Source organism: Camarhynchus parvulus, chromosome 8, assembly GCF_901933205.1.
Source record: "Camarhynchus parvulus chromosome 8, STF_HiC, whole genome shotgun sequence".
Classification (NCBI taxonomy): Eukaryota; Metazoa; Chordata; class Aves; order Passeriformes; family Thraupidae; genus Camarhynchus; species Camarhynchus parvulus.
Window position 1 is genome coordinate 10150776 of NC_044578.1, and position 22895 is coordinate 10173670.

General features: G+C 58.6%; 1 protein-coding gene across 1 annotated transcript; it reads right to left on the reverse strand.

Moving 5' to 3' along the window:
- Positions 1-491: 491 nt before the first annotated feature.
- Positions 492-4025, reverse strand: KLF17 (Kruppel like factor 17). The gene is made up of 3 exons (XM_030953467.1): positions 3848-4025; positions 2597-3572; positions 492-1797 (listed from the first exon to the last, which is right to left on the reverse strand). Exons 1-3 carry the CDS (start codon positions 3938-3940, stop codon positions 1622-1624), a joined length of 1245 nt encoding a protein of 414 aa, XP_030809327.1. The 5' UTR covers positions 3941-4025; the 3' UTR covers positions 492-1621.
- Positions 4026-22895: the final 18870 nt, after the last annotated feature.

A 22895-nucleotide genomic window follows, 5' to 3' on the forward strand; every position in this document is an offset into this window, starting at 1 on the left:
GGCCATCCCCAGGAGGACAGCAGAGACAGCACCCAGGACCAGCTGACACCAACCTCCCTGCTGGCTGTGACCACAAGGCCAGCACTGCAGAGCTCCCACTGTGAGGCACAGCAGGACAGGACTGCTCAGGAAGAACTCAGGACCAGCAAGGCTCCCAGTTGAGTTTCGGCTGCCATTCTCCTCGGAGATGACTCACCGCAGGACCAGTCACACCATCCCAGTGCCGCAATTGCCCCATCTGCAGATTAGGGAAACTGAGGCACAGGGAAGTGAGGTGACTCAAGAGCTGTTGCACAGGAGATGCTACTCAGATGCCGAGGCTTGGGCGTTCCCCATCGATCCTCCGCAGCTAACTTAAGCAGAAATGAACATCGATGTAAATATTTACTGACAAACAAGCTCAGCCTCACCCTCTCCTCTTAGAAGAAACCTTTAAAGTAAACTCTCCTGGCTCTTTCATGTTTACATCTTGTTTATTTATTATACAGCAGATCACAATATTTCAACAGTTTGCATATAAAGAAAAGTAACATTTCAGAGTGCAAGAGACCTAACGTGCCCAAGCAGAGAAATGTTAATTAACAATATACACAGACGGGAACAGTGCACTTCCCAAAGCTGAGACTCATCTGTGTTCCCAGCTCGAAGAAAATATATTAAAAAAACCAGAAACATTATATATTACTGCTTTGTTTAATTTACAACTTGCTTTGCAGAAGCTGCACATAAAAAGACTCATTTTCTTTTGAGCTTTCTTTTTTGTCCCCCCCCTCTACAAAAATTTCAAGTATAGCAGAGACCTGGGCATTCATAGCTGGACTCACTGTCCTTTACATACTAAATTTTAAAAAGCAGCATGGGGAAGGCAGCTGCAGCAGTACCTGGTGTCATCCTGAGGGGAAGAACAAGACAAAATAAAGCAGACAAGAGCCAGGAGAGACATTTTAGGCTCTTGAGTGGAAAACTGGGAATGGCCAGGGGGGTCCCAGGCTGGTTACAGGAGCACCCCTGTCCAGTGCAAGGTGACGCTGTGCTGCCAACACCTGCAAACCTTTATAGCCATGAGCCAGTCAAATCCCACCCTCATCCCATCCACTCTGGGCGTTGGGTCAGGTTTGTTCTGATGATCACAACCGAGACAACCAGCAACCCATTTCTCAGCACCACAACCAGCGTGCCCAACTGGCATGGCTCTCCAGCCAAAAAGCAGCCAGAGTCAGCCACCACAGCCCCTAGAGCCAGGGGGGGTGCCAGAATCTGGGGGAAGAAGGTTAAGCTGATGCCAAATACAACCCAGGAGTTCTGGGGACAGATCCCTTATGCACCAGCTCCCCCATTCACTGGGTATCTGGCTGGGGGGATCCCTCCAGGCATGGGGAGCTGAGTGGTGATGACTGGGCAGATGTTTCTTGCAGTTTTGCTCCCCACATACATCCCCGAAGCAGCCCTTCCCCACCACTTGGCTGGGCCAGCTCTCACAGGAGCAGGAGGAGAAAACTAGTTATCAACTACAAGCGGAGGGGGCTGGGTGGCCAGGCTGCTCCCCAGTGCCATCCCTGGCCCGACACTATTTACACCGTGAGCTGGCTCCGGGGACATCGAGTCCGGCCGCAGCCACTGCTCACATGTGCCGCTTCATGTGGAGAGCGAGGTGGTCTGAGCGGGAGAAAGCCCGCTCGCAGAGGTGGCACTGGAACGGCCGGTGCCCTGTGTGCTTGCGGTAGTGGCGGGTCAGCTCATCGGAGCGGGCAAATTTCCAGCCACATCCTTCCCAGGTGCAGTGGTAGGGCTTCTCGCCTGCAGAGGAGAGGGGGTGTCAGTGGGCTTGTAGGTTCCCACCCTCCCTGTGCCTTCAGTTCTGTGCTACCCTACCCAGCATCCCTTTTTCAAAGGGATGGGAGGCCCATTGCGCACCTCTGCCTGCCCAACTTTCTTTCCCCTTCTGTCCCCCATTTTTCTGCCCTTCTGCATGTGCCAAGGTCTGTTTCCTGGGCATCCCTGCCCCATTCGAGCACCCCTCCTATGTGTCTCTGCTTCAGTTTAAACTGTGGGTGGTCCCCTGCTCATCCCTGCTACGGGCTGGCACCATGTGCCCTGTCCCAGCTCGGCCAGAGGGTCTCACCGTACAACCCCCAGTCTGTCTCCCTATTCTGTTTGTCCCTAGCCCAAGTGGAGGGTTTCTCCATGTCCCCAAGTCCTACCACCTCAGGCTCCCCCCCGGGCCCCAAAATCAGCAACTGGAGGCGCCACAAGAGTTGTGTCGCTACATGCCAGGTCCTTATGTGTCCCTGCCCAGCACCACCACGGGCTCCTTCTGAGCACTTCGGGGCCATCATCCCCATTGTCCCCTGCCCCACACGCAGAATGCCTCCACGCGAGCTATCTCTGGGTGCCCTCATACAGCCCACCACGGGGACCCACCGTGCACTCCCTGACCCACCGCAGGGGTCTTCCCCACGTGACACGCCCCCCACCCCCGTTGTCACCTCCCGCGACGCCCCTTCCCAGCCCCGGAACCTCGCTCACGGGTCTCACCGCGTGCCGCGGTACCCGCGCCCGGGACCCCCCGCTCGTCCCCGCCCCGGCGCGCCCTTACCCGTGTGGGTCCGCATGTGCGCCTTGAGGTGCGAGCTCTTGGTGTAGGTCTTGCCGCAGCCCGGGTATTCACAGTTGTGCGTGGCCGTTCGCTTGCGCGCCCACGAGCGGCGGCCGCGCTTGGGCTTGCAGTCCTCGGGGGGAGCCCCGGTCGGGAAGTACTCCAGCACCGGGGAGTTGGGCGGCGTGACCAGCAGCCCGGGCAGCCCCGCCGGGCCCGGGCCCGGCCCCTTCAGGGGCTCCCTGAAAACACTGAAATGTCCATGAAACTGCGGTGGCGGCTGGGGGGCGAAGTGGGGCGCATAGCGGTGCGGGGCCACGGCGTAGTGGGGCGGCAGGTCGGCCAAGAGGTGGGGATCGGCACCAGGCAGCGGCTCCTCGGGGGGCCCCAAGCGGCCGTGGGGGAAGCCCGGGTAGGGCAGCGGCGGCCCCGGCACCGGTCCCGGCCCGGGACCCGGCGCCACGCGTGGCTTGTGCTCGCCGCCGCCCGGTCCCAGGTACTCGGTGGCAGACATCCCCAGCATGCAGGCGCGCTCCTCCGGCTGCTCCTTCTTGATTCGGGGCCCGAAGGACTGCGCGGGGTCCAGGGGCAGTGGGCGGGCTAGGGCTGGGTGGAGGGGCGGGTGGTGATGGGGGTGAGGGTGGTGATGGGGGCCGCCGGGCACCCGCAGCTCCGTGTACTCCCTCCGCTGCGGGTCGTAGTGGCCGGGCAGGTCCGGGGTGAGCAGCTCAGCCACGTAGCTGTGGCCCTGGCCCTCGGGGTAAGGCGCCGGGAACTTGCCCGGCGTGGAGTACGAGCCGTCGCTGTCGTAGGTGGTGCCACAGCTCTCGGGGGTCTCGGGCAGGGGGTAGTTGGGGCCGGTCGGCCCCTGCCCGCCACTGCTGGTGTGCGCCAGGATGAAGTCCAAGTCCACGAACTTGCCCAAGTCATCCTCCTCCCGCTTGACGGCAGCGGGGCCATCCTGTTGTAGCATCCTCTGCGGGAAAATGAAGCGTCAGGATCGGCGGGGAGACGGTTGCGGCGGCACCCGCCGCCCCAACACCGCGGCCCGCGCCTCCCGCTCGGGGCGGCGGCTCCCTCCAACCCGTCCGACGGGTCGGCACCACTCCGGCAGCGCTGCGCCGCCCTCGGGGCGCCCTCCGACGGCGAGAAGGCGGCTCGCCCCCCACTCCCTGGCCGGGCTGAGCCCCCGCCCGGAACGCTCTGTCCCGTACCCACCTTGCCACCCTCTCCCCGGTGCCAGGTACTTACGTGGAGCATGTCGGCGGGCCGCTCCTCTAGCGGCATCAAGTTGGCGAAAGTGGAGATAGAGGGCAGGGCGCTCTCGTCCACGGCCGCCGCCATGGCGAGCCGGGCCGAGGCAGCGGGGCCGGGGCGGGCTGGGGGAGAGCGGTGCGCGGAGCCCGGCACCGCTCCGCTCCCCGTGGCAGCAGCGCTGCTCTGCGCCGCCCCGCGCCCCTAAGCTGTTAACAGCATGGCTTCGCCCCGATTGGTCCGGCCGGCATTGATATTCACCGCCGCCGCTTGCCATTGGCTCTGCTACGGCCTGAGCCACGCCCCCTCCGGCGAGGCTGCCCCGGCGGGCGGGGGTCGGCGGTTGCTGCTGCTGCCCCGACCGCGCTCGGAGCCCGCGCGGGACGGGACAGGACGGGGCAGAGTGGCGGGGGCTCCGCGTCCCGGTGTCCGCGTCCTGCTTTGCCCTGCTCTGCGACACTGTCCCCCGGGGTGAAGAGACAAGGGTGCTGTTGTGGATCGCGGAGGCCGGAATCCTGCCCGCGACGTGAACGGGGCAGCGGCGTCCTCAAGGCTTGCCCACACTACGAGCGGGGCGGGGGGCTGTAGGTGGCAGAGCCGGGGGTGCCCCGGCACCCTGTCCCGAGTGGGGCACGGGCAATGGCAATGGCTCTGGCACAGGCACCCTGTGTGGAGGCAGAGAGTGCCGGAGAGGTCTGGCGCAGGGGTACCTACAGACAAAAGCATTTCAGCCACTGTGCAGGGCACTACACTCCCCACGGGGGCCCCGAGCGCGTCAGGGAGCGAAGGTGCAGTCCCAAAAAGGTGTGCTTGTGCCGCCATAGGAGATGAACCAGATAGCCGAGCCCCGGTGCCCCCACGCGAATCGTTTCATGTAAGCGCACCCGTGAAGCCGCGTCCTCCCGCGCCGCTGCTGTCGGTGAGGCAATCAGCAGCACAGAACGTACCAGCTCGCATCTGGCTGCGTGCAGGGTGCGTGTGCGTGCCGAGATAACTGCTCCTCGACCCTGTCGGGGCCTGGCACTCTGCCGGCATTGCCTCATCTCGCCCCACAGCCCCCACAACGCGTTTGTCTGCCCTCCCTACGGACCAGTGCTGTGGCTGAGCCTCCGACCGCCCTGGCACGGGGAGCATGAGCCGGCTGTCTCACCCTGCCCACCCTGAGCAGCCCCTGGGACAGCGCTGTCCTCCTGAAGGCTTCCCATGGCAGGAGACACAAGGACAGCAGGTTATCCCACTTTGCAGGAGACCCTCAAGTCACCCACCCTATTCTAGCTAGTTGGGTGATGGCACAGAGACCCAGAGCACTGGGCAGACCTCCCCAGGGGCTCTCTGCCTCCCTGTCCGGCTCACACAGCACGATCTTCTCCGTTTGGCCCCCATCCAACAAGTACCAGGAATGGCCCTGCTGCTGTTGTGCTCAAGAGGCAATGTCCCTTATCTCTTGGAGCCTGTCTCCTTGCTTTCTGGAGCTGTCCATCTCCAGATACCTTTCTAAGAACTGAGGCTGTTGCCTGCTCTATTCAGAAGCAAGGAGTCAATTTAAAAAAAAACAAATATAAACACCAAAGGTGAGGTGTGCACACACACCACACGCACATGCCGCTTCTGAATCCAAAGCTACTCTACCAGTTGCTTTCAACACCGTGCTTTAATTATAAGGGTGGAGCATTGCAATAAATTACTTCAGTAATCCAGTGGAACAACAACAATTCAGATCTTCCCCCTTTTACCAAGAATCCCTGCCCTGGTTTCCAGAGCACATTTTGGGCTGCTGCCTGGGCCCCATCTGCTTGTCTGCTGGCAAGGCAGCAGGTTTATTAATGGCACCTATTGGGTCAAAACACATGGGCTCCAAAGTCCTCCCTCAGAAAAAGTCACTGCCAAAGTGGCAAAGAAGCATGTGGGCATTACTTGAAATTACTTTTAGCTTGCCTCCCAGAGTAGTTTATTCAAGTCACCAGTTAATCCCATTACTTGTTTCTTGGCCAAATAATAATTAATAGCAAGGCAGTTCCTGCCTCAAACTTTTACAGATAAGTGAGAGAAGATGCCATAGGAGACAGACTAATTCCTCTTGGTTTTCCCCTTTTCCAGGCAGTTTTGGCATTTGCACCCATGCTGACTTATTTTGAGAGGCGTCGCCAACAGATCAGCTTAATTTTTACAGCCAATATTTCTTGCAAATGTGGGATATTCCCCAGGAAACTCTTTTTACTGATGCTCCGGCGGGAGGGCCGGCGCGGCGGGGAGCGGCAGCATGCCAGGCACCGCAGCAACACAGGCACTGCCAGCGCTGAGTGTGCAGGGAGCCAGCAGTGCGTCATGGGCAGGGCTCTCCTGCTCTGAGCCATGGGGTGGGCACAGGGGGTCCCTGCCACAGCCTTGTCAACCCCTGGGCCACAGAAGCCCCCTCTGAGGTGAGTGGGAGGCAAGCAGGAGCAGACAGTGCATGCACAGCCTGCTGTTGACAGAAGCCCATTTAGGAAACGTGGGTTATCTCCCGCACCACTACGGCAGACTGTAAAGTCGCTGGCATCCCAAGAGATCAAACAGCAGCCAGGCAAGAGAGCAAACAGAAAGTGGGAAGGGCCACCCTCCCAGGTGATGGCTAAAGAGGAAAGGGTTAATGGTTATCCTTGCTTTTGACACATCTGGCAGCAGAGGAATGGGGAGAGTGGCTTGCCCAGCATGGTGTGCCAGAGGTGGCCCTGTCAAAACAAGAGCATTGTCAGCCCTGCCAACACTTCCACAGTGCCATGGCACCCTCTCCAATGGCACACAGCACGGGTGGGATGGACAGGGGGACAACGCCCTGTGGCACTGCCAGAGGTGGAACTGGTGCCCAGGTTGCTCAACAGGGCTCCCAGGAGACCCAGAGGGGTCTCCTACCCCACAAAACATTGGGGACTGAAAAACACCTGCCCTGCATCCTCTCCTGTGCTGTCACCTGGAGTTGGGAGACTGGAGTAAACCCAAGGACTCTCCTTCAGTGCATCTCCAGTGCCCCTCTCCAACACTACCTACAGCATCACAGCCCAGAGAGCTTCTGTTTCGGTGGAAGGCAAAACTCAAGTCCCAAAAGCTCCACATGGGACCCCATGAGGGCTGCCAGGGAGATCCACACCTCAGAACACCATAAACAACTGTGACACTCCAGGGTTATATCCCTGAGAGCAGAAAATTAATCTGGCTGGGTTTTATTCTCTGTCTTCCCCTCTGCATGGTACTGGCCTGCCTAGAGAAGGGTCCAGGAGCCCCCAGACCTGCCTGTACCCCCAAAGCCCCCTTCTCCTCCCGAAAAGAAAAGAGGAACTGAAAATGAAATTAAAGCATAATTCAATCCGGAGCGGGTCCAGAGTAAAGTCATCTGCTCTTATCGTGTGCTGGCAGGCTCTTCCCGCTCCGCAACAAACACAATGTTATCAGGGCACAGAGGGCAGATTCGTTTGCACCGGCCCAGCAAGCTGCTGTGTCCGCCCTGCCTACCCTGGGGTCTGGGGAGCACTGGGATGCATGGCCGAGGACCAGGGCTGCCGGGGGCTCAGGGAGACCCGAGGCAGCACCCCGGCAGCACCGACAGGGAGCTCAGTCCCAGGACAGGGTGTTTTGGCTGGAGGCCATATCCAGCCTCCCTGCACAGCTCTCTGGCCACAAGAGACGGGTCAGGTTGCTCCCAGTGAATGTCAGCACAAAGTAAAGGCTACAGAGGGACAGGGTCCATGAGAGATGTCTTTGCCTACAGGAATATACACGGTCTCATCCTCCACGGGTGCTGCCCAGCTGCTTGGCCAGGAGGCTGCCAAGCTGGCAGATCTTGGCATCCCACCCCTGGCAGAGCAGCCCATCAGCACCCCCAGACCCTGCACACAGTCCCAGCCCCACTGCATCGCCTGGACCGCATCCTGCTTTGATCTCTGCCTGCTGCCTGGCTGTGCCCTGGTGGCTGCGGGGCCAGTGCAGCCCTCTCCGTCCTTCTTTATATACCCCTGTTATTTTTAACTCTGCCTACGCAAATCCCGAATCCGGAATGAGCAGCGGCCGGGGGCCAAGGGGAAATGGACATGGTGCAAATTTCCTGCCCTTTTTACCTCTCTTCCTCTATAACATACAGCAACGTTTTTCCTCCACTTCTTAACTTTCACTGGTACAGGAAAGCTGAAAGCTCCAGGCTCTGCATAGAGTCACAAGGTCCAGCACCACAGTGGACGGGGTATCCCACTCGGAAGAGACATCGTACTCAGCATGGTGCCAGGAGTTGTCCCTCCCCACAGCACACAGCACAGGCTCCATCAGCAGTGCGATGCGCTGGAGGCATCCAGGCAGCCCTCGCAGCAGCAGCCTCACGTGCAAACACGTGCGCTCACGTGCCAGCCCAGGGGCCCATCCTTCCTTCCCTCTGGCCCGGCAAGAGCTCTGGCCCAGCCACAGCAGCTGGGACTGGACCACAGCCATGGGAGCCGTTCCCTTTTGCCACTCATAAAAGTGCTGGACAAGACCTGTGACACCCCAGCAGCTCCAGAAGTAACAGCAGGAATTGCTGTTTTCCTTGTGAGCAACAAGGAGGAGGAACACATGATATTCTTCCAACATTTCTGGTTTAATCTTTACAAAAAAGCCACAACACAGAGTGCCACAGCGAGTTGCACAGGGAGTTTTGCAGAGGATATCATGGTATAGCTGCAGTGCCCATGGGATGTGCATGTTAAAACCCTTCTCTCACATGCTGGAAATTAATAGCTGTACATCATGTAAAAGCAATTTGTCTACAAAAGTTCCAAATAGCCCAGGTAAACATCTCTGCCACTCTTTTCCAAGCAGTGTCCATCCCTCCTCCCAGCTACACTCTGAGGTATTCAGTCTCCAATGAACCTGGCTTCTCAGTAAGTGACGAAAACCTCCCTTGCCATGCACAGAGGCAGGAAAAGTGTGGATGCTGAGGCCAGTGCTGGTCAGACCTGATCTACTCAGATATACACTATTTCCCAGCCTGGAGAAAGCCTGGCTAGCCCTGGAACCTGGGCACTGCTGTGGCTGCAGTATCCAAGCACTGCCGGGCCAGTTCGGGAACAATTTTCCCATGGGAGCTGTGGGATAGGGTTGAGTGAACGGTCTGTACCACGAGTCACTGGCACCCATGGGGACACAGATCAGTGTGAGGCAGTGGGGGACAGCCCAGGTGACAGCAGAACAAACAGGGAGCTGGAGAACTCTGTGTGGAAACTGTTTTCCAGGTAATTTGGGTTTGTTATTCCTCCTGTGCAGCTATCTGCCCAGAGCCACCCGGCCAGTGTAAATCACATACCATAGCACATTGCATGGAAAACTCATCCTGCCACCATCCCATGCCCCTGGGACACTGCAGCAAGGGCACCACTATGGCACAGGATGCTGGAATCAATCACAGTCAGCCACATGTGGCTGCTGCAGTGGTTTTACAGAAGCAGCCCACAAAACTGCATCCTCCCACCCACAACGCTCGTGGGGTGTCTGGCAGGATCAGTGGCCATCCTGTGTTGAGAGTGAACCCTTCTGCACTGGCATTACATAGGGTGCTTCATTCTGCTCCAGGAAGTGGCATTTAATTACCCAGCCTCCTGGTAGTAAATAGGTTTCCAACACATTACAAAAGGCTGTATTACATTTTTTTTATCCCCGGCCTTGCTCATGCTCTGCGCTGGTGAGCTCATCCCCTGGGAATACCGTCTCCAAAATAGATTCACTCCCTTGTTGGAAATAATCAAATGGGAATCCAAGCTGCTGAGCCCAAGCCCAATTCCTCCCTTTGTTCTGGGGCTCTGGCAGCGAAGGGGTTCGGAGCAGGGTGACAGGAACTCGCCTTCTTTTAATTGACCTCCTATGATGAAACAATCAAGCAAACGATTTAGAAATGTGCATCCAGTGAGATCATCAGGAAAACTTCTCCACAAAGGGGCCTGGGGAAAGGAAGGTGCAGTAATCCACCTGCCCCAGCCGCCTCGGCAGGCCTCACTGCATGGCACAACGTGGCACAGCATGGCATGGTGTGTCACAGCCACTCAGTGCCTGTTGGGCTACCTTGCTGTGGCTTCATGCCAGAATCTGCCTCACTAGGTCCAACACGGGGAAAGAATACAGCTAGACCTGTCCCAGTAAGGACATCTGTTCCCATGGGACATCTGTCCTCCTTGTTCCCAGCCCCAGCCCATCCTTAGCTACTGGGCACCCATGTATCCCAAGCCAGCACCGAGTGGTAGTGCTGCCTGTCTCCACTCCCAGACTCACTGCAAGTGCTGCCACCCAGGCATTTCTAGGACAAGATTCCATGATATTGTGGGGGAAAAACCCTCCCAGCCCCACGAGCAGTGCCTCCCTGGGGATTTCCATCTCTTGCACCCTTTCCCCAGCTTTTTAGCCTGGCAGGAGGGGAGCCACCCGGGAAGGGCTGGCATGGCTCCCTGGCCCCAGCTGCGCCACTGGGGCTGCCCCGGCTTCCCCAGCCCAGGGCAGTGCACGCTCCAGCTTGGCATGTTGCAGGCACTAATTTAGGCCCAAAGGGTTTCCCTTCAGCAGACTCCGCTGCCAGGGTGGTTTTGAAGACAATCTTAGCCAGAGTCTTCCTTCCTCGACTGCCAGCAATCCGGAGCCAGGCTGGTGTATTTGTGTTGTGTGTACATGTGTGTGTGTATCTCCAAACCGCAACAAATACTTCATATTCGTTTTCTTTCTTTCCCTTTTTTTTTTTCCCCTCCAAGCCCTGAGCTGCGGTATTTAAATAGTAGGTGTGGTCCCGGTGCTGCGTGCCAAAACCAACACCAGTTCCAGAGCAGATAACCCTGCGAGCAAACGCAGCAGCGAAACCACACTGAACTGCTGGGAGAGCTGTGCCGGGATGGGCAGTGCTGCTGGCTGTGGCCACGGCATGGCCCTGTGGGCAGGCTGGCAGCAAGCGGGTACAGTGGCCACATGGCTCCCTGGCCCAACACGAAAGCTCAGCCAAAGGGGCCAGGTAAAGGGAGGAGGTGGTGGAGTCAGCACATCCAGCTGAAGAGCCATGCACTAGCTGCTCACTCTGTGCAGCCAGGAGTTGTTTGGGATGGACCCAGATGGTCTTTTGGGGTTTGTTTTGTTTTTTTTTTTTTAATAAATCAAGGCAAAACTTGTTACTTAATCATCTATTTTCCATGTTATAAACAATCAAAAAGATTTGTTTGTTAAAAAGGCTGCATTTCTCCCCCAAAAACGTAGACTGTGAGCAAGTGGGAGGAGAAGTCCCTCCAGTGTTTTAAAAGCAGTTCGCAAAGAAACTTTCTTACGCCCTGATGTTTTTCTCATCCAAGCTGAAAGCCCTGAAATATGGTGAACGTCATGTATTTCAGCATGAGTCACCCAGAGAGAACCAGCTGCGTCATCTTCCCTGGCAGTGCTGGCTGTGCCTGTGTGTACTGGGGACAGTGGGCATGGAGGGGACCCCTGGGTGCTCTTTGTCCAAGGATGGATAGAGATAAGTCAGTTCAGGCAGGAGAAGACTGAAGAAGGATTGCTGCAGACCCTGAGCTGAAATCCCACCCTCCCCTTCCCTGCCATTTTTGGGGATGGAGAGGGGTTGCCTTGGAGAGTACCCATGAAGTTTTGAACATTCATGGTGTGAGCATAATCCCCAGGAAGTCTGCAAACTCATCCACAGGGGAGTGTGCACACAGTGCCGCAAGCAGTCAAGTGAGGGCCACAGAACCCCAGCTCCAGACAGCCTATGCCTCACTGCTGGTGTCCCCCCAGAGCAGCAACCACATCCAAAAAGACAAAGGAATATCCTTATTACAGCCTTCAATCCCCCAGTTTTCCACAGGCCTGGCAGGGCACTGTGTTACTTGGAGGGTTGGTTCTCATAAGATTTTGCTCCAGATGGGACCTATTTGCCTTCTGCAACCTGTGGGATAGTAGGGCAATGTCCTGGGACAGAGACTAGGGGAAGCCTGAGCTTTTCCAGACCTGGCACTCACACCTCACTGTCCTCCTTGCTCCCTGAGTGGCTCTGGTATGGCATACCCTGTTTGCTCCTGCCCTAAGCCAGTGCCTTGTGGGAAATGGGCAGAAAGGGCAGTGACATCCCAGAGTTGTGGTCCCAAGTAGAGACCACTCAGGTGAACTGAACGGTCCCTAGAACACTCATCTGCTGGGGACAATGCCAGGAGATGGGGATGCTCCTCTCCAGCTGAAGCCCAACGCCGTGCCCTGAGGATAACCAGGGATAAGTGTCCCCTGGCTGGACAGTGCCTGAGGGTGGCCGCAGGCTGCTTGTCCCTGAGCTGGGCTGGTGCACGGCGTGTGGCACAGCCAGCACCCCACTCCCTGCCTCCCGGCCCCGCCGCAGCTGCAGCTGGAGAGGAGCCGGCCGGGCGTGCAGCGCTTCGCCAGCAGCACAAGGTGCACAGCGGGGCAGGATCCACCCTGCCCCTGGCAGAGTAGGAGGGTCCTTGGCAGACAAGGTTCTATTTGAAAACCCACAGCCAAGCCGGCTCCCTGCCCGACCTCAGCGCGTGTTCTGGCTACAGGCAATCAGCCTCGAGCCCAAACCCAACCTCTAGTGGCCTCCATTTTCCCTGGCTCCATCTTCCCTGACCTGCCTCCATCCCGCTTCGCCACTGCCTCCCACGTGCCAGCTCAGTGCGGTGTCCCGTGGCTCCCCAGGGACCTCCCCAGGCCCCACTGGCACGTGTCCCAGCATGGAAAGGAAAATAAAGTTCGGATGTCACCTCCCCAATCAAAAGTGGAAAAATCTTTCCCAAAAAACACCCTTTTAATCCTTCACTGAGCATAGCCAATGTTGGAGTCCCCAACCCCACAGATTGACAGCCAAACAGGGAATTTTCCACCTACATCAAAGCAGAACCATATGGTTTTACAGGAACGGACATGGAGGTTGTGTCCTGTGCACCTGCCCACCTGTTTTCTTGTTTAGGAAAACTGCAGTGACCACGAGGCACTGTGCAGGATACCGAGGACCCCTGCTCCACACCATGTTGTGTCAGCCCCTCCTGCCTCCCCCAGCATCCTACATACTGTGAGGTGTAGGGAGCCTGGGGGCTTTCCCAGTGATTACCCTAAATCCATCTCCCCTCCCAGATGCATAAAATGAATGAGGTCTGACTGAACTCATGGAACATGTGATGATGAGGAGGCTGCTCTGCCTACAGCATGGGAAGAAATGAAGGGAGTGGAGAAGGGATCTTGGGGGTTTAGAGCTGTAAGTCTACCCCAACCCACTGCTGCCCCCCATGCATGACCCTCCATCCCTCCCTCTGCTCTGAAGGGGAGGATGCTGGGGGGTAGGAGGAGTTTATAAGGGGCTGAAGTGAGGTTCTGTTGCACTGCAGAGCTCTCTCCATGGAGCTGGGGGACTCCACAGGACTGTTCCTGGGTCAGTGGGCAATGGGTCACATGGGGAGACCCCAGCCCTGCATCCCAGGGCTTTCCCCAACACCAAGCCCTTTGTGGAGCCTGCCCTCACAAACTTACAGCCCAGGGGTGGGGAATAGGATCTATGGGTTGGTGGGCAGCTTGCCCCCCACCCAAAGGTGCCACATCCTAGTGTCCCAACCTCACTCTTAGCCCTTGGTTGGATTTAGGAAGCCAGAATGCCCCTGAAATAACTTGAACCCCGTTTTGCCCCAGCAAGCCTGTTCCAATTCACTTGGTGCACACGGGGCCACCACGGGCACAGGGACCTGGGGGTACCCGGCCATGCCTGGTGGCCTCCCCCACACCATCTGTGCCCTGGGCAGGGGAATCGCTCCTCCAGCTCCTCCAGCCCTCCGGCGCGGCGCGGGTCAGGTGGCTGTACCTTCCCGCTAGCCCAATCTGATGCACTTCAAAGCCGGGCAGGAGCACGGGCCGCCTGCCCCGGAGACATTAGTGTCAGGCAGGGGGACATCCAGGCAGCCCCGGCCGCCGGTGGGGATGGTAGGAGATTGCTCCAGGAATCTGCACTTCCCATGAAGAGGCTGATTCCGGGAAGGAACCCCGGGCCGGAGCCATCAGTGGGACCATTACGGGCCTCTCCAGCCATCTGGAACTTTTAGTCTCCAGCCGGGTCTGCTTCCACGAAGGGTGATGTGTGGGGGTTCTTCTGCCCTCCAAGTACACAATTGCAGGGTCATTTGCATCTAAAATAGGAGCCGGGCCCTTTAGTAGCTCCTCTGCTCCTGATAGGGGCCGGGAGCCTGCTCGGGCACTAAACCCGTTAATGCAATCAGCGGGGCCGGGGCTCTGCACATCAAAGATCCCCGGCTCTCTTATAGCAGCCTCCCGGCCACAAACCTCCCCTCGGCCACCTTTCATCACTGCCAGAGTGGCTGTCACCCCTCTCCTGGGGAGCCCTGGCTGGGGGAAGTCCAAGGAACAGGGATGATGAAGAGCCACCAGGCCTCCTTGAGTGCAGGATGGGGCCACTGCTGCATCCTTGCCTGAACCCCTCTCATGGAATCATAAAATTATTTGGGTTGAAAGGGACCTTTAAGACCATCTAGCTCCACCCTGCCTGCCATGGGCAGAGACCTTCTACTAGAGCGGGCTGCTTAAAGCCCCATCCAGCATGGCCACTCCCCCGCTGCTGTAGTTTCCTTCCCTATAGGACTTTTTTTGTCTCCATTCATGTTGTGGAGGAACATGACCATGGAGAGACTGGGGAGGGGGCCACAGCCCCCATCACTGACCCGAGGGAACCATGGGGCCAGCACAGGACAGGATCACCCACAAACACTGACTCATTAATGGGGTTACAAATAATATCCGAAAGGAAAATGGCTGAGGCAGCCCTGCCCCACATTCTCTGCACCAGGGAGTGGCACCATCTTCATCCCACTGCAAGGTGTCCCTAGAGAAAGGACTGGCAGCTCTGGTACCACGTACTGACAGGGAGAGTGCTGCTTGGCATCCATGTAACAGGTGCTGGATGCTGGAGGCTCAGCTGGGTGGTTCAGCCAACCCCTCAGGGTGCCCTGGTTGGGGCTGCTACATCCCCCAAGGTGTGCTTGCAGACCAACCAGCATCTCCTCCTCTTGGGAAAGTGCTTTCCTCCTTGTTCATCCTCTGCACCCCCAGGGTCACCACAGAGAACCTTCCCTGGGAGCAGAGAGGACACTGCCCAAGGTGGTATCACACTGCACCTGCAGGCAGGACAGACCTGAGCCATCCCTGAATCCAGAGGCATGCACTGGGTACTCCCACACCATGGGCTGGTGGCCCTGCTCCTCCTGCTCAGGCAGACCCTAGAGCACCCTTGGGTCACTGCATAATGCTTGCCACAGGCAGGTACTGGAGACCATGCCCTCCCTGGATGGCTTCTGGCTACAGCTGTGCTCAATCCACAGCAGGGTGTAGGTCTGCTGAAGGGACAGCACGGTGCTCCTGGAGGGACATGAGGACACCTCCTCAGAGGCACAGGGGTGCTGGCTGTGCAGGCTGGGTGCCATCCAGGGCACTGGCCCGTGGCTCCTGGCCAGCAGTCGCTGCTCCTGGCAAACACAGCTGCTTCCCCATCCTTCTCCATGCCCGGCTCCTGGCGCCAGAGGCTGTTGCCATATGGTGCTGATGTGTACACAGAGCCTGGGTACACACAGGAGCGCTCCCCTGGGGTCTGCCTGGCCTCAGGGGGACACAACACCCTCCAAATGGCTGCACCTTTTGGCAAGGAGCAGGGTGGGGACCCTCAAGTGCCTGTACAAGGGATGGCAACTCACCACTGGCTGAGCCATGTCTGGTCTGGCCTGCTGGAGATGGGGATGGGCTCCTGGCACAGTCAAGAGCTGCTCCCCCCATGCTGGTGGGGAGCTCTTGGGGCACAGTGGTGTTTTTTTATGGTTTTTTCATGCCTGCTGGTGGCTTGGTGCTCCCAGTGCAACCAGTGGGATGCCAGGTGGCTGTGGCGGTCCCACCCTGCCAGGGAAAGCTGGCAGTGACTCACCGCCCTCACCAGCCCTGCCTGCTGAGTGACTCCTCCTGCAACCCATCCCACTGCTGTTGCCAGCCCCTGCTCCCGTCACGGGCTCAGATCCTCTGGCTGGGCTGGCTGCCACCCATGAGGGACAACCCCTGAGCCTGGGGGGACCCCACACCCCATGTCTGCACCATTGACACCCTGTTCCTGTGCCCTGGCTTGATGGTGCCAGATTCAGGATAGAGGGAAAAGAAAGTCATCCTCCACTCCTTTTTCCCTGTTTTTCTGTCCTCTCAAGGGGAATCCCCAATCTCTTCCACAGGGTCCCTCCATACTCCTCCCAACCAGTGCATGGGACAGGGAGAGGGGGAGCCCTGTTGGGACTGCTTGGTCCCCAGGGCAGTACCTGGGGCTGAGCTGAGCCCTACTCAGCCAACACCTCACCTAGCTGCCCCAGGGCTCGCAGGGATGTGTGCATCCTGGGGGAAGGATGCAGGCAACGTTTGCATGCATCCAGGGAGAACGGAAAGTCACGTTGGGATGTGTCCCAGTTGTAAGTTGCCATTTTGGGAGAGGGGCTGTGGGTGTGGGAGGGGCAGATGGGCCCGGTAGGGGTGAGGCAGTAGGCAGGAGGTGGGGAGGGGACTGGCTTTGGAACCCTCCCCGGGAGGTTCTGTAGAGTTTAGCTCCCCTGCACAGCTGCTGTGGCAGCAAGCGGGTCCCTTCAGAGCAACAGCCTCCTGCAGCATGTGATGTACTCTGGTCGTGCCACATCCAGGGTGGCAGCAAGCCCAAGAGGAGCCCCTGAGTGTGCATGAGGCTTGGCCCCTGCACACGGATTGCAGCAGGGAGGACGCGGGATGATGCCCAGGGTCTGGCAGGAGCAGGCTGGGGGCTGGGGCCAAGTTCTGCCTGGCCCAGCTGTCCTGCACAAGTCCTGCAGGCACCCAGCTCCCAGCCACGACCCACCGGCTGCAGGAGCACTGATGCAAAGACAAGAATACAGAGGCACCGATGCTTTGCTGCTCCCTGCACTCCCATGGCTCAAGATTCATTGCATGAACCAGCACACGGAGCCAAGGACCCCAAAAGCAGCGCTCCAGAGAAGTGTGGGGTGACACACAGGTGATGGTTGGGAGCTGCAGGAGACCTTGTGCTTGGTGGGAACTGGTGGGATAGGCAGGGAGAGGTAGGAAGGCAGACATCAGCTCTGCTGGGTGGTGGTGATGGGGGGGATTACAGGCTGGTTTGCATTTTTGGGGGTCTCCCTGCAGCTCTGCTGGGAAGCTGCGTACAGCGAGGGGAGGAGCAGAAGGATCAAAGAAGTGGGGGAGTGGAGAAGCTCGTGAGTTGTGGGTCATTATCTGCTATTAACATCTGTAATCTCCCAAGAGCAAACTGAGATTTACAGCCTGTTATTAGGCTGTTACTCAACCTGTTGTGCAACAGCTCAATTGAAAAAAAAAAAAACCCCAACCTGAACGTGATTAATAGCCTGCTAATAAGGGGGAAATCTCTCCTATTTAATTCAAACAGCCTCTGCCTAGGCACTCCAGGAAGGTATGGGCTCTCAGCCCAGGTTCCCAGTCTGGCTGCTGGGCTCCTGCTGGGATTCCCCCGGGAACTGACACTGGGTGGAGGTCCTGGGGGGTCGGTGGGTGCTGCTCCCCACCACAGATCTGGACTCAGGGTTCCCAAAGGCATCGGGGTGCAATTGCCACCTCCTCCCAACACTGCCTCAATGCTAAGGGAATACCAAATAGTCCCTGGCCGTTCTCTGTGGTCACCCGCTGGAAGAGGTGGAAACTCTGAGTCAGCTGCGGTTCTTATCCAGGCATCTCACCTTTTCTTTGGCCATGACTTGCACCTGAGTCACTTTGACCCCGCAGCTTCCTGCCCTTCTGCCTTTCACTGCCTGCGATCCAGAGGGATGCTCTCTGTCCCCACATATTCATAAGTGCTACAGCTTCACCTCTTGACTCTCACCTCCATTTCCAGACATCCAAAGCAGTCCTCCCTGTAAACACCTCCACCCTTGAGACCACTCCCCTGGGAGTGCTCCCTGGTTCCTGAACTCCTCTGCTCCTGGGACTTTCTTTCTTTAAATTGTCCCTTCTTAGGAGAGGAGAAGCAGTGTCACATGGCTGTTCCCTTCAAATCCAGTCTCTGGACACTATGCGCACCCCACTGAGATTCCAAGGACTTGTCCCTTGTCCAAGATGGGGTCTTCAGCACAGGCTTAAGTAGAAGAGAAGATGCCAACACACCCACTTACGCTTTGCAGCCTGGATTCAGCCCATGCCACTAAGTCAATGGCCTCACTCAGCCGGCGTTTGACCCAGTGACTGAGCACCATGGTTAACTGGATTGCAGCCGGCCTTGTTCCTATCCCTGCTGCCAGCCCAAGTCCTGCCTGTGATCCTGGGATGCTTCAGGAAAGCTGCAATCCGGGATCCACCTCTCCACAGCATTTTTCTCTCCCTGTGGCATTAAATCCCTTGGCCACTTCCCTTTGGACACACGCTGGCCCTGCCCAGAGGGACTCACAAGCTCTACCCTGGGTGGAAAATTTGGCCATGCAGGAGCTGCTGCTGTCACCATCCCTGGCTGAAGGCAACATCACCTGCAAGTGCCGGTGCTTCTGGTCTTGCCAGCAGTAGCTGGTCTCCAGGGCCATTCTTTGCCTGTCCTGGGATGGTTGGAGGCAGCTGGGATCAGAGAACAGCCCATACCACCTCCAAATGACACCCAGGGAGGACTAAAGTGTCCCTGCACAGCTTCTTCCAGCATCCTGGTGTCTATTTGGGAGCAAATACACCTGGGGAGGGCTGGGCTGTGGTACTACAGGGTAGTGTGGCCCCAGACAGCATCCATGGGCACCAGGGCAGTGGCATATCACAGGGGGCACAAAAACATAGAATTGGGGTCCCTACTCTCCACACCTGACCACCCTGCAAGGCCAGGCAGCATCTGTTCACCCAGCCCACATGCTGGTGACCACCACTGGAGCTGCCTCCCACCACCACCTCCAGAACAGGGCTGCAGTGGGCCGGGGCTTTGTTGGTGGCCCCTGGGCTCCCAAAGCATCCTGTCTGGTTGCTGCTGTGGGACGTGTGGGCAGCCACACTGTGGCGGCTTCCCTCAGGCTTGCTCAACGCTGCGTTGGAGGGCGAGCTGAGCCCGTCCTGGCTGCGGCCCACGCGGGTAATGAGGGCCCGGCGGTGCCTCGTCAGCAGCGCCCCGGCCGCCCCGGCCGCGGCCCTCACCCAGCGCGGGCACGCGGCACCAGGCCGCCCGCAGGCCCGGCCCTGCCTGCTGCTCACGTGGCACTGCGGCCAGGCTGCATTTTCCACATTCTGCCCCACTCTGAGTCATCCACACCTCTGCTGCCAAAACCTGTACCTGTGCCTGGCTGCGCCAGCAGGCAGGGCTGGCTCCAGTGGCTGTGCGTGGCTCCATGCGAGGTGAGGGCACCTATCCCTGTGTGTTTGCTCCAGGGCGCTCTCCCCTTCCTCAGAGATGAGCTTCCCACCCTTGGCCCCAGGAGAATTGCAGGAGTGCTCCTGCCTTGCTGGGGGAAGCTTTGGTGCTAGAGGTCCTGCGCCCCATGGGGAACACCCACCTTTGTACCCTTTGCCCCAGGCATCCCAGGGAAGGGGTTTGCATCCTCTGCCACCATTCCCCAGCTCCCCAGCTCCAGGCACTGCATCACTAACCTGCTGCTGCCTCCTGTCCCAGTTCACTGTGGTGCTTGACTCTTTCAAAGAGTGCAGCAGTGCTGCCAGCAACCTCACCCTGCTGGCAGCCAGCCTGCCCCAGCCCCAGCCCCAGCCCCTGCTCAACTCCATGTGCACTGTCCCATGTCCCCATCCAGGACATGCCAGCAGTGAGTGCCACCCCCCAGCTCTGGGCCTGGACTGGCATTTGCAAAAGTAGCCATGACCAGGGCTCAGGCCCATGGGAAGCACTTGACAAGGGGCACTGTGTGCTGGCTGTGGGGGTGGGGTGCAGAGGCAGAGATGTGTGGGGCTCCCACCCACAACGCCCTGACAGCACCTCGGCATGGCTCACTGTCAGCAAGGACTGCACATGCCTCTCCCGTCACCTGTCTCTGCAGTCCACTGTGGAGCCTGGCGCAAATATCCCAGGGATTGCCAAGACCCAGCACCAGAGCGATGTGTGACCCCAGCACAGACATGATTCCACCCCACTGTGGGGCCTTTGGCTCACACCAGTGCCGGTGTGTGCAGAGACTTTGCCAAGCCATGGCTGAGCCCAGGGCAGTGTGGTGCATGGCTGAAGGAGTCCGGGTGATCAGCACACCACAGCACCCACCAGCCCCACAGTGACACAGCCCCTGGGGGAGCAGCCAGGAGGGGAAGCAGTGTGAGTGCTGAATGTACAGGAGTGTGGGGATGTGTGTGCTCTGTGGCTGTCCATGGTGGTGGGCCATGTGTCCATGTCCCCATGTGATGTGCAGGCACACGTGAGCCCAAACTGAGCCGATGTGGCCGGGGGCCAGGGAAGGAGTGAGGCAAAGGGGGATGGTGAGTGGGCACATGGGGGTTGGCATGTGAGGGACATGGGGAATGTGGGGGGATACACAGTGTGGGGTCTGGGCTCACCCAGGCATGCACGGATATGGTGAATGTGTATGTGTAGGGCATGTGTAGGCATGTATATACTTGTGCAGGGTGTGCATGCATGTGAGGGGTGCACATGCATTCCCATGGGGGCATTTTTGTGGTGCAGATGTGGAAGGGGGATACTGATGTATGCACAGCATGTCTGGAGAGGTGTGGGAGGTCTGTACAGGTCTGTGGGGTCTATGTCCAGGCATGTGCCTCACTCCTGGGTGGTATGTGTATGTGTGTGTGCGTGTGTGTGTACACAACATGTGCGCTGCAAGGTGCACACGATGTCAGGTGTGTGTCTGTCCACCTGTGCCACACATAAACATGGGCAAGTGTCCACAGCAGCAGCTCCCAGCACTCAGCTGTGCTCCAGGGAGTGACGCTGGCTCATTCAGTGCCAGCAGCCAGCGAGCTCTCGTGCAAGCAGGTGGCTGGGGAGCAGCCCTGAGCCCTTCCTGGTGCCTCTCCCCACAGCGGTGGCTCCAAGCCGTGACACAGGGGCCAGGCTGTCTCTTTCCGGCTGTTTCCCAGCCTGTCAGGCCAGTCGTGTTGGGTCTTGCTGCGATTTCCCGGATGGTTGCTTGGCACCTTCCTCTTCCCCATCCGGATGGACAAGTTCCTGGAGCACCAGGCTGGGGCAGCACATCTCCTTGGCTCCTGCCCTGCCTTTCCACCTGCGTGCCCTGGCTTCAGAATCCCTCCCCAGTGCTGGCCAGCTCCCTGCCTGGGTCATTTGAGGGGGGTGGTGAGGCAGCGGGGCTGTGGGCGCTGGCTGCGGGCGGGCCCTGAGTCAGGCAGGGCGGGAGGCACAAAGGGGACAAAGCTGCCGCCTCTGCTGGGGCTTGGGGCGGCCGGACTGGCTGGGCCAGTCAGGCTCGGGCGGGCGCCGCTCGCTCGCTCACCGCTGTGGCTGTGGGACGTGCCGGGAGCCGCTGCGCCGGTGGGCATGGGCACCTCCCGGTGCTGGAGCCTGCAGAGAGGTGCCCCAGAGGGGCTGGGCAACAGGGCAAGGCCTGCCGGGGGCTGGGAGCTGGGCTGGGATGGCTGCAGTGAGCTCGGCTCTCCCTCCCACTGTGCAGGATGGTACCGGCCATATGGGGATGCTCAGCCTTGCACAGAGGCCAGATCTCACACTGCCCATGGAAAATCCCTTCCTTGCCCGGAGCCACTCGCAGCTCCCTGCCAGGGGTAAAGATGCAGTTTGGAGCAGAGGGTGTAGCCCTGGCCACAGGCAGGCTCGTGGAAGCCGCTTGCCGTGCTGAGTCCTGCTGTGCCTTGCTGTCCCTGCAGCCTGCCCGAGGTAACTCTCACCATGCCACCACTCCTACCCTGGCAGCAGGACAGCTCACATGCCTGCTCGCCCACCCCTCCTTCTGCACATGGGAAAAGTGAAGCAGAGAGTGTAGCAGCAAGGACATGTTGGGTTAAGCCCCAGAGAAGCTGTGGGCACTGAGCCATCAGCCCTGCCCAACCCCACACACTGCAAGAGCATCCTTTGGGGAGAGCTGGAATGTGCAGCTCAGGTACTGTGGTAACGCCAGATCCATTTCAGCATCCCCAGCAGCCAGAGGACAGCCCTGGGCACATGTCCCTCAAGCCATGCTAAGCTGTGGTTCTGTGCCCTCCTGGCCACACGGGCTCTTGGCTGGGGCAGGGGAAGTGCAGGCCCTCAGGCATTCGGCGCTGTTCCATTTATTCCCACAACCTGTGATTAGCATTGCTGACAGGGTCTGTAATTACCCACAGCTCTTCATGTCAGGAGCATGGTCCTGGTGGGACAATCCCCCTGCAGGGAGCCAGAGGGACCCCCAGGCTAGAAGTCCCCTCTGATACCTTGTGAGACCCAGGGGCTGCATCTCCATTGGAGGGAAAAAAGAGTTTTCTTCATTCCTGGTGTTTGCAGGAGCCCCTTGGCTGTGGTGTCCCACCAGCCACTGCACAGCAAGGCCAGGAAGCAAATGAAATGAGGATCACTGGCTTAGCCCAAGGGATGGAGGAGTGGGGCTGACCAGCACCACTGCTGACTCAGGGTCTCCTCCATGGCAAGCAAGGCCAGATGTAGGAGGGATAGAGCCCCTCAGTGCCCAGAGGCTTGGCCACTGAGCTCTGCTCTCCATCCCTAATGAAGTCCTTCCCACCCCTTGCCATAGACATCTGGTTAATGAGCCCTGTAGTTCCTGCTGGGACCTTGTCCTTCTGTGGCTGTAACCCTTCCCAGCCTGGGCTCCTACAGCCTGCCCTGTATCCTCTCCTGGCTGGCAACTGGAGGGTGAGGATGCACCAGCCATAGGGGACCCAGACTTCAGGGCTATTGACAAGTCTGGGTGCCTTAGCAGAGCTGGGATTTGTCCAGCTTATGTGGTCCTATCCAGCTCCATGAGTATCCTGGGGGGTGGCTTGGGGGAGGGTCATGTTGGAGACACCCAAAGAACCTTGTGGACCCCACAAGACAGTAGGGTGAAGGTGCAGGGATGGGGCTGTGGTAAGGGCCAGG